Raw genomic sequence first — 12,851 nt, forward strand, 5'->3', positions numbered from 1 at the left:
CCAAGACACTTGTCTAGAGTTGGCAGAAACGAAACCGAAAGTTTTTAAATAAGGCATAGTGTTGCTGTTGCTGCTTGCTTCAGAGATGAATATTTAAATAGTTGTCTCTCATTGCATAAAATTCACGCCACATAAACAGAGAAGGCACCCGCGAAATGTCTAGTGCAAGCAGAAACGAAACCGAATCTTATCTAAAAGACACATTGTTGCCATTTGCTTGAATGGTCTGTTTCTTAAATTTAGCGATATTTTAAAGCATAAAACAAACGTAAGAAACTGAGCCATAAAAATGAAATAAAAAACCAGATCTAACATTCTGCACTTTTAAAATAAAATTAATAGTTTTTACGAAAGGAGGTAAAACAATCAAAAGAAACGCTTTTCTAGCACGCCGCTGGTGCCGTCGCGGTCGGCAACCGGCCACGCGTCGGAGACGTCAGCGACCTGGCGAGTCTCTCCGGTCGCAAACATGGCAGGCGGTAGGAAGCTAACGAAGGAAGAGGAGCTTTTGCTTCAAGATTTCAGCCGAAACGTGTCGACCAAGTCGTCCGCACTGTTCTACGGCAACGCCTTCATCGTCTCCTCCATACCAATATGTGAGTGGAAATCATTCCGCTTCGCTTTGATGCTTGCAAAACAAGCTTTCCGTAGCGGCAACATGTGCCACAAACAACTCGGTACACACCACCTATTTTACGCCTCCTCACTGAGAAATGGTCTCCTTTCTGTCGGCTTTAAGATGTCTACACAGTTTGTGAAAAAAAATTTGTCGCTTCCACATTCTGTATTTATGTGACTGTTTAGTTTGTCCTGGCGTTGTTTCGGTGTGTAACTAAGGAGAAGTATCTGTCACTGTGCACACAGGCGTGTTCGTGCACGGTTTAAGGAAGCCGGTTTTGAAGTGAATGAAGTCCTGGTAGCTTGAATTTGCCCCTTAACTGCGGATTGCGCTTAACACTGGCGGCGGATTTTGCAGTCGCTCCTCGACAGACTGCTTGCCCCAAGTAGTCGAGAACGCTCACTGCTGCCTCTTCTACACGAAATGCTAATGCCGATGTCTGCACCCAGGGCTGTTTTGGAGAATCCACCAGATGGACCTGTACCAGTCGTCCATCATCTTCGCGGTGATGACCATCGCTTGCACATGGCTGATCGCCTTCGCCTACAAGAACGTCAAGTTCGTCCTCAAGCACAAGTAGGTTATTTGCATATTGTATCAGTAAGAGTTGGACACAGTATCCGTAATTTGTGTGCGGCTGGGTTTCTTATTTCAATTCCTGAACTTGTTTCAATTCTTGTTCCGCAGAGTTGCTCCCAAGAGGGAGGATGCTGTCAACCGAGAAATCATGAAGAAACTCTCGGACGACAAGAAGATGTCCAAGAAGGAAAAGGATGAGAGGTAATAAATAATTTGCATCTGATTCTAGAAGTTAGTGACATCATTGCTAGTTAATCGCTGTTTGTGATAATGCGTTCGTGTTAAATACAGTGAACAGATATATTTACAGGTGTTGTGGCTGGTTGACAGGTAGAGCGTCTTAACCCTTTCGGCCCTGGTGTCCTATAAAAAGGACATGAAGAAAAATTAGAAGTTCTAAATCGTGATGCCCAAACGGTTACCATACTCAAAAAAGAATTTCAGCTATTCTCCATACACCTCCACCAGCATACACAACAGTTTCATCCTTGTCTCCCTCAGAAAGCCCTAGAGGTAAAATCAAAATTGCGGAAGGTAAGAAACGTGACTGCGGCAGTATGCACGTCTTTTGATAATATTTTAGTCAATATCAATTGTCTGAGTAGCGATCATAATTTTGTGTGTTTCTGATATGCTTAGCGGTGTATTTACGTTGGGAAGTTTTGCCTGTTATTTGCACATAACCCACAGCACGCCATGATTTGCGTGTCCTAAATATAGGACACCAGGGCTCAGTGGTTGTCAAAGGCACTACATAAGTTGAATGTGCCATGAAGATGCTGTGCTTGTAACAGCTTCCGATTTCTTTTGTTGTTATGCCAGAGGCGCTAAGTCAGCCTGAACTGCTGTATTCAGGGGTAAAGGGACTTCTATAGCGAAATGTCTGTGTATCAAGGACCCAAATAAGTTTGCTCCACTATAGGAAGTGTGTGTATTTGAGGTAGAAGACAATGACGATGAAAAGCAGGATATACAGTTTGCTTTTGCAGGCTAAGGGAGCAGTCATCGCTGCACAGTAGACGAAGAATTCGCCGTCTATGGCTAAAATACATCCTACAAAGTGACTATCAAGTAGATGGAGGCCGTTCAAGTGCAACGATGAAGGAAGTCTGGGTGTTGGAGGTAGAAGACGATGACGATGAAAAGCGGGATATAGTTTGCTTTTGCAGACTTGGGGAGCAGTAATTTCTGTACAGTAGAAGAATTGGCTATCTATGACGAAAATACATCCGACAAAGCGACTATCAAGTAGATAGAGGCCATTCAAGTCTAATGAAGAGCCGTCTATAATGAGCACAAAGAATATTTTTGAGGCCTTTGACACACAAGAACCACTGTCAAATTACCATCATGCAAGTTTTTCTACATTTAAATCTGATACAGCTGAGAATAATATGCAACTTCTGAATACTTCGAATTGCTTTCTACTAAGCCCTAGTGTCCTATATATAGGACATGGCGCCATATCTTATACTGATGCGGTACTCCGAATATAATAAATATTTTTGGGTTTCTTAGGCAGTGGTAAATCAATACAACAAGATGGAAAAAAATTTCTGAATGTTAAAAAATGTTGTGCTGGCTGTACTTTCTTTTCATCAGCAGAAGTTATTTTCAGCAATTTCGATAGCGATAGCATTCGAGGGATGACGAGTGTTCGCTTGTGACACTAGCATCGATCAGATCTAGCATTCTACATTCTCTTTGCTCTACTTCTCTCGTGGCCAATGTGTTTGAAACATCTAGGCTATGCAATTTTTTAAGCTTTTTCAGCAAAAGCTCCTGGATTTTGCTAACAGTGGCTGCTGCTGCGGAATAGCTCACACACATGAAAATAAAAAGGACTGATTGTCCAATGGCGAGATCAAACTTCCGTCTTCCGGCGTAGCAGCCTGACGTTCCAACCACTTGGCCACAACCGCATGCATACTTTTCTCGTGCCAATACCAAGTAGCTGTTTGAGATGACTGGTGTGTATGTCAGGTTTCACGTGCGCAAGCCTGTACCCATTAGATGCTGTGCTATCTGTCAGTGCTGTGTCGTGTTTCACCGCCACCTGGGCCGACAGTTTCAGGGCGCGTTTGTCGTTGAAGTCTACTGCGCATCTCTTTTCGTGATGGTCCATTCCGTTTTGCCGGTCTACCAAAGCTTCGATTACACCAATTCACACAGTGCGTGGGATCGGCATTATTTCTTACGGTGTTGTGGCCTGTGTAGTACTAGTCATGGAGGAAAAAAACAAAATAGGAGAGCCCCTGACGTCACGTTTTTGAAGCCAGAAGTGCAGCCATGTTGTGCCATCTGGCTTTGCGCCTCCAATCAACTCGCCGGAGCAGATAGGCACGAGCTTTGAACTTGCATTGTTACGAGCCGCCCGAAGTGTGTGCTGCAGATGTGCGTAAGAGCAAAGCCTACGGAACTTCTGTAACACTGTTAGTGAAGCAGACGCACTCCTGTGTTTTTCCGTGGCACGTTGCAGAAGACAGCGGAGACCCACGCCACAATTACTTAAGTGTCTCTGTTGCTGACTGACACTCCCACTCATAGACCCTAAACACAACTTTCAAGCCTACACACCACACTCCAAAGTCAGCTTGTCTCGCCAACTGAATGTGCTGCGAGAATGACACGGGCCAAAACAACTTATCTCACCTTTCAGAGCCCTAGAGCAGCAGCAGATAGCTGAATTTTGCTCCCACTTGTGGTTGGTTCCTGGGCCACCTGTGTATTTGTTTGTGTGCTTTTACGTGCAGGATATTGTGGAAGAAAAACGAGGTGGCCGACTACGAGGCAACCACTTTCTCCATCTTCTACAACAACGCCCTCTTCCTGGCGCTCATCATTGTGACGTCCTTCTACATTTTGAGAGCGTTCAGCCCGACAATGTATCCTTTGCCATCTTATCAGTTCAATCTGAAGAAAAATTCTACCCGTCCCACATGACTTGCCGCGATATCCTAATCATTGTGGCCTATTTCTCTGTACTCCATTTCATACTTGGAAGGTAATGCGGCAGATACTACGCAACTAGTGTGGTTATGGAAGTCTCACTTAGCTTGTTTCGCAGTGCAGTTGTTCTGGCCTGTGAAGCTTTGTATGGAATAACTAATTCATACATCACCAGCTTGTGGATGCAAGGTTATGCCAAATCATGTATTACTCGTGCATTCTTGTGCTTACACTACGTGGTGCATTGGTTGCCAAAACATGCACTCCATTTGTTCGATGCTAAATAGGTTCAGATCTGCGATGCCTTCTACGTAATCAATATGCTTATCTTGAGGCTTAATGTTACATTGAATTGCTTGTAAAATTAAGCCTCACACTTTCATGTGTGACACACTATTTTGTGGCCTGCACGCATGCACTGAGAGAAGTTCCTTCGTAATACTGCCTGCTATGTATGAAACGGAGTATGGATATTGCTATTTTTTTAATCAAAAGCAGGATGGTTTTTCTGCTGATGCATTTCAGAGGGTCGCTAAAGGAAATTATAAGTGTCAGTCTAGATCAATTATTATTTTGAATACTCACGTGCTTATCCTCCCAGTCTTTGCCCTGCTGCCGAGCTTGGAGTTGTTAGGAGTGTGCAGATGGTAGCAGTTGTTGAAACCAAATTGAATGGTGCTAGAAGCAAATCGAATATGGAACACTTGAATTATCTAGGTCAATTACTCACAGGGGACCCCGATCACGAGAAAGAAATTTACAGGAGACTAAAATTGGGTTTAAGTGCATACGGCAGGCATTGCCAAATCCTGACTGGTAACTTACCACTTCCGTTGAAAAGAAAAGTGTGCAATCATTGCATTCTACCGGTGCTAACATATGGGGCAGACACTTGGAGGTTAACAAAGAAGCTCGAGAACAAGTTAAGGACCGCACAAAGAGCGATGGAACGAAAAATCTTAGGAACTAACATTAAGAGACAGGAAGAGAGTGGTGTGGATGAGAGAACAAACGGGGATAGCCGATATTCTAGTTGACATTAAGCGGAAGAAATGGAGCTGCGCAGGCCATGTAATGCGTAGGATGGATAACCGGTGGACCATTAGGGTTACAGAATGGATACCAAGAGAAGGGAAGCGCAGTCGAGGTCGGCAGGAAACCAGATGGGATGATGAAGTTAGGAAATTTGCAGGCGCAAGTTGGAATACGCTAGTGCAAGACAGGGGTAATTGGAGAGCGCAGGGAGAGGCCTTCGTCCTGCAGTGGACATAAATATAGGCTGATGATGATGATGATGAATTATGGACGGTGATGAACTGTTTGATCCTTGACATTTGCCCGACAGGAACTATGTTCTGTCTGTCGGAGGCGCTGCAGGCCTGCTCGCGCTCTTCTCTACTGGCTCCCAGTGAACATCACATCCTCTCTTCTGTCACAAAGAGTTCACATGTCAATAAACTGGCATTTCTTTTGTACTCACCTGGCCCCTTGGATGTTACAGATTTGCTGCCAGGTTGTGCACAACGGCTGATTGCATTCGTCGCAACTTTGGTCACACTGAGGGGAGAAGTTAAAGCATTAACCAGAAGCTTGCGGAAGAGATATCACATCACTCAAGGCTTAGGAAGTTGACGAGATTGTGAAGTTGTGAAATTCGAATTGTTAACAGTTTGCACAAGTTCATGGAGTTATTAAACACAGTGCAGTAGAGAGAAGGGGTTCATTTTTGTGTTGGCAGAAATTGTGTGGTAGGCACTTATAAGGTAAAAAAAAATAAGACTAATTATTCTTCCGACTAGTAACTTGCGTTACAATTGAGGAATCAAAACCAGTAAATGCTCAAGGAATGCCCACTTTTGAGAAATTGCATTATCAATGGCTTCGAGATATTCTGCGAACTCGAGGCGAAATTCATTCTATATTTAGTTTCCCAGAAATAATTCCACGTAAACTGTGGGACAATGCCTCTGTTATACACCAAAATGCCTCGTGGCAGGTTTTGGGGATGAATATTAAAAACTGTTGGCAAGTTTCAGGACTATGTAGTTTGCCTGCCTAAACAGGGATTGCAATCAGGTCAGGACAGCTAACAGTTACGTTTAGGGCCATTGTGCTCAACCACAATAAATTCTTAATGTCTTGTTGCACACAACTAGCTTAAAAGAAAAGAAAAAGATTGTTTATGAGGGTTGCTGCTAAGCTGTTTATAAGAGGAGCTAAAATGAGCGCATTCACTTGTGGCAGTCAGTGCCCTGCATACTTTATTTAAAGACAGCTTCAGAAAATATTCACACTAGCACTGCTATTCATGTGCCAGCATCATGAAAGGCAAATGTGGAGTGTCCGGTAAAAAAAATTCCTTCAAAGACTGATGGAAACGACACATGCCAATCTTTTTTTTCAATCAATTTTTCAAATGCTACTCAACTGCAAGTTGCTTTTATTTCACGTGACCTAAGTGCCCCGTTAAACATGTACTGCAACCTTTGTAAACTTCCATAGCTTTCCAGAAATTGCCAGGGTTGCGTGTTAAAGGGCTACCTATATCTAGTAGAACGTACCTTTTTCATTTTTGCAACACTGCTTTAACTATACATGGCATCTAAAAATTTGTAACCTTGCTTAATGGACTGTAGTTTCGTTAAACCTTCATGTGTGTGTTTACTTATAATGTGTTAAATTTTGATGTGCCGTGCTGTTGCCCGAGGGAAAGAAATGACTACTATCTTGTTTGTGTTCACGCGACTCAAATCAGTTTTATTTCGAGGCTACGAGAAAGAAATTTGCCACTAGTGCCCGAATGTGCCGCGAGAACATCAGAATGGCATTCCGTTGCTGCACACGAGATCGTAAATTGAGGAAAAAAAAAATGATTTCGTACTTGAGCATAAGCATACTTAATTTAACTTCCCGAGACTCCTTGAATTGCGAACGATAATGAACTGCTTTATCCTTGACACATTACACATTGCCTTCAGTCGTCCTGAAATCTAACTAGTATCAAGCAATTATGCGACATATTTACCTCAGATATAATGTCAGATGCATGAGCAAATGTAAGAAAGCGGTTTGATCTCGCTGCCGACTTTTCAGAAAATAACATCAATTTGACATAGGCAGCGGTGTCGTCATAGACGATAAAATGCAAGCATGAAGCGTGCTTCCAATATCGCGAAGCGACATGAAAATCCAGGATGCAGCCCACTACATGATGTTGCATCTTCATCTCTGCGCTTATTCAAAGAGAAGTTTTTACCATATCAAACATGAGGAGATAGTATTTCGTCCATGTTCATAGTGGTGCCGCTTCGGGCTTCCAACAGTGACATGCAAACAAAAGATGGGTTTTTCATGTTCGTAACATGCCTGTAAGTAATAACAGACGTGAAAAATGATTATCTTTCTCGGATTGAAGTCTCTGGACGCTAAAGGATCCCAGACACCCAGGTGGTTCCTCCGGAGCTCATTGGTATGGCATTTTTCATAGTCCAATTGCAGCCTCAGGACACTAATAAATTGGTGGTTGTCTTTTAAATGATGGGGCACACTGGCAACAATGCTTGCACAGCTGCCCTTGTACCCCTCTCAGCTGGGGACCCGTTAAAATATTGTGCATGACCCATGAAGGCATGGTTGTCCATCTCCTCAAGATACAAGATAATTGGTGAATCACCTTCTGGGTACATATGACCGTTATTTCAACCCTATTGGTGCATGCCACATCTGTTCCTGTTTGTTGTAACAGTCCATTTCCAATTTTTTTTAACACTTCAACAATGACTCTGATGCTACCATGCCACCATGATTGGCCACTTTATGCGACGTATGAGAAGGAAGAACCATTACAAAATATGGCCACTATTTGAAATATTGATTTGTAAATTTGCAAGAAAATAAACTTGCTCGCACAAAACAGCTTGAAAAGTTAGTTTGTAGAAGAGATTAAAGGGCAGATATGCGTAGGCCTTTTTAGGATGCTCCTGCTAGAGAATCGGCGGCCAGACTTGCTGACGCGAGTTCATTTTGCCCCTGGACCAGGCATACCGATTAGGATCACTCGACTTTGTTCTAGCATTGTGCATTCTATATAAACCCTCCAGATTCTCCTGCTGCACCCTTTCACCCAGTAGCGCACCCAGGATCTCTGCCAGGGGGGGGTTGACAGTTTGCCAATACCATCTAAACAACTCTAATTTCGATTATTTCACGGGAAATTGTCAAAAAATGCGCTCTTTGCGAGTGTGCAGTTGATTGCGCGTCTTACATCTTAGTTGCAGCACTCAAGTGCGTAAGGAAAGAAAGGGGGTTAAACAAAAGGGGGGGGGGGGTTAAGTCGGCCTCAGGGGGGGGTTACAACCCCCGAATCCCCCCCCGTCGGTGCGCCACTGCTTTCACCTTATGCGACATTAGTTAAGGGGTGACCGTAAGCTTTGTATTGTCTTTCATAAACACGTTTTCGTGATCTTGTGCCGTGCAAAACATGCTCGAAAGTGCCTTCGTGTGGTGAATAGCCGTTCTGGAAATCAAGGTCCAGCCCGCTCTGCCGTGACTGTAAAAACTCTGCCAACAAATTGGAAGGGGTGAGATTATTTAGGTTCTAGCATGCTGAAAGAGCCCACTTAAAGCTTTCTGCATTAGACTAAATGGCATGAAATGAAATATACTTGCTGTGCCAACATTCATTGCCATCATCAGCTTTAGCATGGCTGCTAGAATTTATACACTGCACATATGAACTTCCATGTAGTTCCAATGCAGCCAATTTTCAGTGTGTTATGTTCAAAATTGCAGTTCTCCTGTAGAGACATACAGGGTCTGTACCAAAAATTCATGCAGGGGGCAAAAAGTGCGTGAGGGTGTAGCAGCGCCATTCTCTTACGCTCTCCGCTCAAAAGGACCCGGCTGACCTCTAATACGAGCCAGACTGCTGTATCACAAGGCAAAATTTTGTGTGTGCACTTTTTGTGCAACCCATTTTTAGTTCGTCAAAATGAAAATTGACCAACAGACAAAAAAAAAAAATGAAAATTTCTTCTGAAGTTTGGCATGAAAGATGTGAAAATTCACCAAAGGTCGCAAAAGGCTTAAGCAAAGGATGCCCTAAAGGAAAAAGAAACTGTTCAAGTGGGTCCAGCGTTTTTGGAAAAACCTTGAAGACCCCAAGGAGAATGCAAGATCGGGATGCCACTCTGCCTTGTGTGAAGAGGAAAACATTCATCATGTGCATTCTTTTGAGCTTGGTGACCACCGAATGGCTGTTACAATGATGGAAGAAGTGCATGGCTTGAGCAACTCATCCATTTACCAGGCTTTTATTTAAAATTTGGAAATGAAGAAAGGCTTGCTCCAAGATGGTGCCGAAACTGCAGACTGTGAAGCAAAAGTTGTCACAAAAGGAATGTTCTATTGATTGGAAAACTTCAGACGACAACGATTAATTCTTGCAAATGGTTGTCGCCCACAACGATACTTGGAGTTACGAATACGACATCAAGCTGAAGTTGCAGAGAAGGAGCGGAAAAAGAATGATGAGCCAAGGCCAAAAAATAAAAGAATGACGCAAAAGTCAGTCGGTGTTTTGTTTTTTTATTCACGTCAGGTGCAGCTGTCCTACGTGAAGGTCCTGGAGTGTCTGAAGGATTGTGTGCCCAGCATGCAACCAATTTGTCGAAAGATGGGCACCAAATTCTGCGCCATGATAATGCTCCTGTGCACTCTGCATTGGTAGCTTTGGCACGCAATTTGGCCACTGTGGCTGGAACACCTTCTCTACTCGCCGGAATATACCCCCCTGCAGCTTTTTTTACCCAAATGCAAACTGCTGCTCCGGGGGCAGCATTTCGAGGATGTGACGGCAATTCGAAAGAAAACATCACTGCTGAAGCACTTACAGAAGACTACCAAGAGTGCTTCCAGCAATAGGCGAAGAGGTGCACCAGTGTATTGCGTCTAATGGAGAGTATTTTAAAAGTGACCCATCGATTTATCTGAATGTTGGGCATTTAAAAAGAATTGATTTCACCACTTTTGGGGCAAGGCTCGTATGGATGCCATTTGGACTTCTAGACATCAAATTCGATTAGATTCTCTCACTTTAATATGGCTTCGAATTTCCTTTCACTTCGCAAAACAGTTCACGATTGTTAATAATACTTCCTCTCACTCTTCCTACGTCTTTTCTGGCGTTCCAGAGGGCAGCGTCTAGGCCCGCTTATTTTCCTGATCATATAAATGACATGCCAAAAACATATCAAGTATTAGAATCTTTGCTGATGACTGCGTGTTATACAGAGCAATAAACAGTCACGACGACCACCTGATCATTCAAGACAATCTCAACATTATCTTATCTGGTGTAGCACCTGGCTCATGACCCTAAATACTAACAAATGTAACATTATTTCTTTCGGATGTAAGCGTGACGTTTCCATTTTTTCCTACCACATACAGGGAGACAAGCTTCGGGGGCATCATGTTATAAATATCTTGGGTTTACCTTACACCAGGCCTCTCCTGGTTTGAACACATCACTGCTACATGCACGCGAAAGCCTCAAAATCTTTAGGGTATCTATGACGAAACCTCGTCATTGCCCTTCAAACGTTCGCAAATATCCTATTTAACTTGCGTCCGACCACACTTACTTGAATATGCCTCATCGTTGGTCCCCTTCAGTAATTATCAAATTTAAACATGCTTGAAGCAGTTCAAACAGAGCCGCCCGTTACATTTCAAGGAACTATGACAATCATTCGAGTGTGACTCAACTTAAACTTGATCATTCCCTTCAACCATTGGCCATCCGCCGTCAAATATCTCTCCTATGCCTGTTTCACAAGTACGTCTACAGCAATAAAATAGCCTCGTTACACCTTGAACGCCCCCTTTTCACGTCACGCAGGCTACATAATCACCTCAGCTTCATGCACATCTTTGGCAATACGAACGCTTTTAACACATCCGCACTTCCACAAGCCATCCGCATGTGGAATGATCTTCCCGATGACATCGCCTGTGATAATAACCTTTAACACATTTCGTCAGAAGCCTGAGGTACATATTTTCTGTTAAATAGTGCTGTAACATGGTCTCGTCGTTTAAGTTCTTTTGTTTATTTTGCGATATGTTGCGTTTTTGTTAGTTTTTTTTTTTTTCATCACTTGCACTCAAATGCTCTTTTAGTGCTTATTTCGGAAACGCATTCTGTTGTACAACATTTTTTTTTCTTCACTTGCGTTGGAAACTTCTTTTACATTTTGCAATTTACTCTGTTGCGTTGTGTTTTGATGTTCACTTGCATTGTAACCCTGTTCTATACTAGTTTGCGTGTGCTTTCATTGTATTAAGTAACCCCCCCCCCCCCCCCCCTTTACTCAATGCCCTTTGGCCTGTAAGGTATTTTTAAATAAATAAATAAGTTAACTGAGGAGACAAATGAACTAGATATTAAGGGCAAGTACTTCGGAGGAAGAAGGTGAGCCCATTGCCAATGACCAAGGTAGCAGCAAGGCGCCACTCCAGACATTCTGGGTTTATCTGGGTCGCTTTAGCAGAAAAAAAAAAAAAAAAGAGTTATGTTCAAATCTGTTGCTTAGAGGTACATTTGCATGCAGGTGCTTCTTCTCATCTTGTGGTATTGATCACTTACCACTACTACTGCGCACTACAACATGCACTGCAGCATTTGATTTTAACAGTAACAAAGTAAAAAAAAAAAAAATTTCGTGCTATTACACGAGTGCATTAATCTGCAGTGGCTCTCGACTAAGCGAATACGATAGCATAGCACATGCCGACTGAACAATGGCCGAAACTAGAGTTGTCCAATAGCATGCTGCCCGAGGATGGAGGTTCGGCCTAGTTGGTTTCACATATTTGTACCATCGTTGCCAACCTTTACAACATTATAGTAAAATGCTCAATTTTAGGGCTCATTTACAATTTCTCCCTTTAGGGCACCAGCGGATTTTTCATAGCCACATATTTCTGACTAGGCAGTTATACAGACCTGCCCCTCCAGCAGTGGCACCAAGTTATTATATAGAACCAACATACGTCGGCAAAAATTGCAGTTGCCATTGTACATTCAATCAATTTAAAGTACTTGAGATTTCATATCAGATTCCTTCGATTTTGGTCAAACACACAAGATCTAACTATATTAGTGAAACTTGCTTGCCATGACAAAGCTTCATCTGAAATGCCCATTGTATGCCAACTAAGAACTATGAAGACTTTGTTTGCACGCTACGTGGTTTAACAAAGTCCGCAGTAGCAATGTGCGCATTGAGCAATTTTTTTAATACCTCCGATGTCTACCTTTAGAAGCAGAACGATTCACTTAGAAAATTTAGCTATATCAACAGCCTTTAATGTTTCTACAGGCAATACGCAGTATAAATTTTAAACTGCATCCACACTACTCCAACATGGCAATATCTAGCTCGACAACTGCTTTTTGCTGCACACGGTGAATGATGCTGCACCATTCACAAGTAAACAGATTCATGGTTACTAACAACCTGTGCTTGCTCGAGAGCACGCCTAACCTAAGCTCGGGAGCAGGCGATCAAACCCTAGTCCCGGCGACCATATTTCAATGGAGGCGAAAAAGCAAGAAGCCTATGTACCGTGCATGAGCGCACATTAAAGGAGCCCCGAACCACCCCTCGAGCTTGGGAAATAACATATTCTTGCGGTTGCC

General features: G+C 43.0%; 1 protein-coding gene across 1 annotated transcript; it reads left to right on the plus strand.

Annotated features, from left to right (window-relative positions):
- The first annotated feature begins 438 nt into the window (after positions 1-438).
- Positions 439-5,622, plus strand: LOC119446266 (translocon-associated protein subunit gamma). The gene is made up of 5 exons (XM_037710652.2): positions 439-596; positions 1,069-1,195; positions 1,307-1,399; positions 3,952-4,083; positions 5,493-5,622. The coding sequence occupies exons 1-5, from the start codon at positions 470-472 to the stop codon at positions 5,557-5,559; spliced, it is 546 nt and encodes a 181-aa protein (XP_037566580.1). The 5' UTR covers positions 439-469; the 3' UTR covers positions 5,560-5,622.
- The last annotated feature ends 7,229 nt before the right edge of the window (positions 5,623-12,851 follow it).

This window comes from Dermacentor silvarum, chromosome 3, assembly GCF_013339745.2.
Source record: "Dermacentor silvarum isolate Dsil-2018 chromosome 3, BIME_Dsil_1.4, whole genome shotgun sequence".
Taxonomy (NCBI): Eukaryota; Metazoa; Arthropoda; class Arachnida; order Ixodida; family Ixodidae; genus Dermacentor; species Dermacentor silvarum.

Excerpts from the sequence above, each read along its gene's own strand:
- LOC119446266 (XM_037710652.2), top strand. The coding sequence starts at position 470 with ATGGCAGGCGGTAGGAAGCTAACGAAGGAAGAGGAGCTTTTGCTTCAA. Across the intron at positions 1,196-1,306 it reads AAGTTCGTCCTCAAGCACAA|AGTTGCTCCCAAGAGGGAGG; the intron begins GTAGGTTATTTG and ends CTTGTTCCGCAG. Across the intron at positions 4,084-5,492 it reads AGAGCGTTCAGCCCGACAAT|GAACTATGTTCTGTCTGTCG; the intron begins GTATCCTTTGCC and ends TTTGCCCGACAG.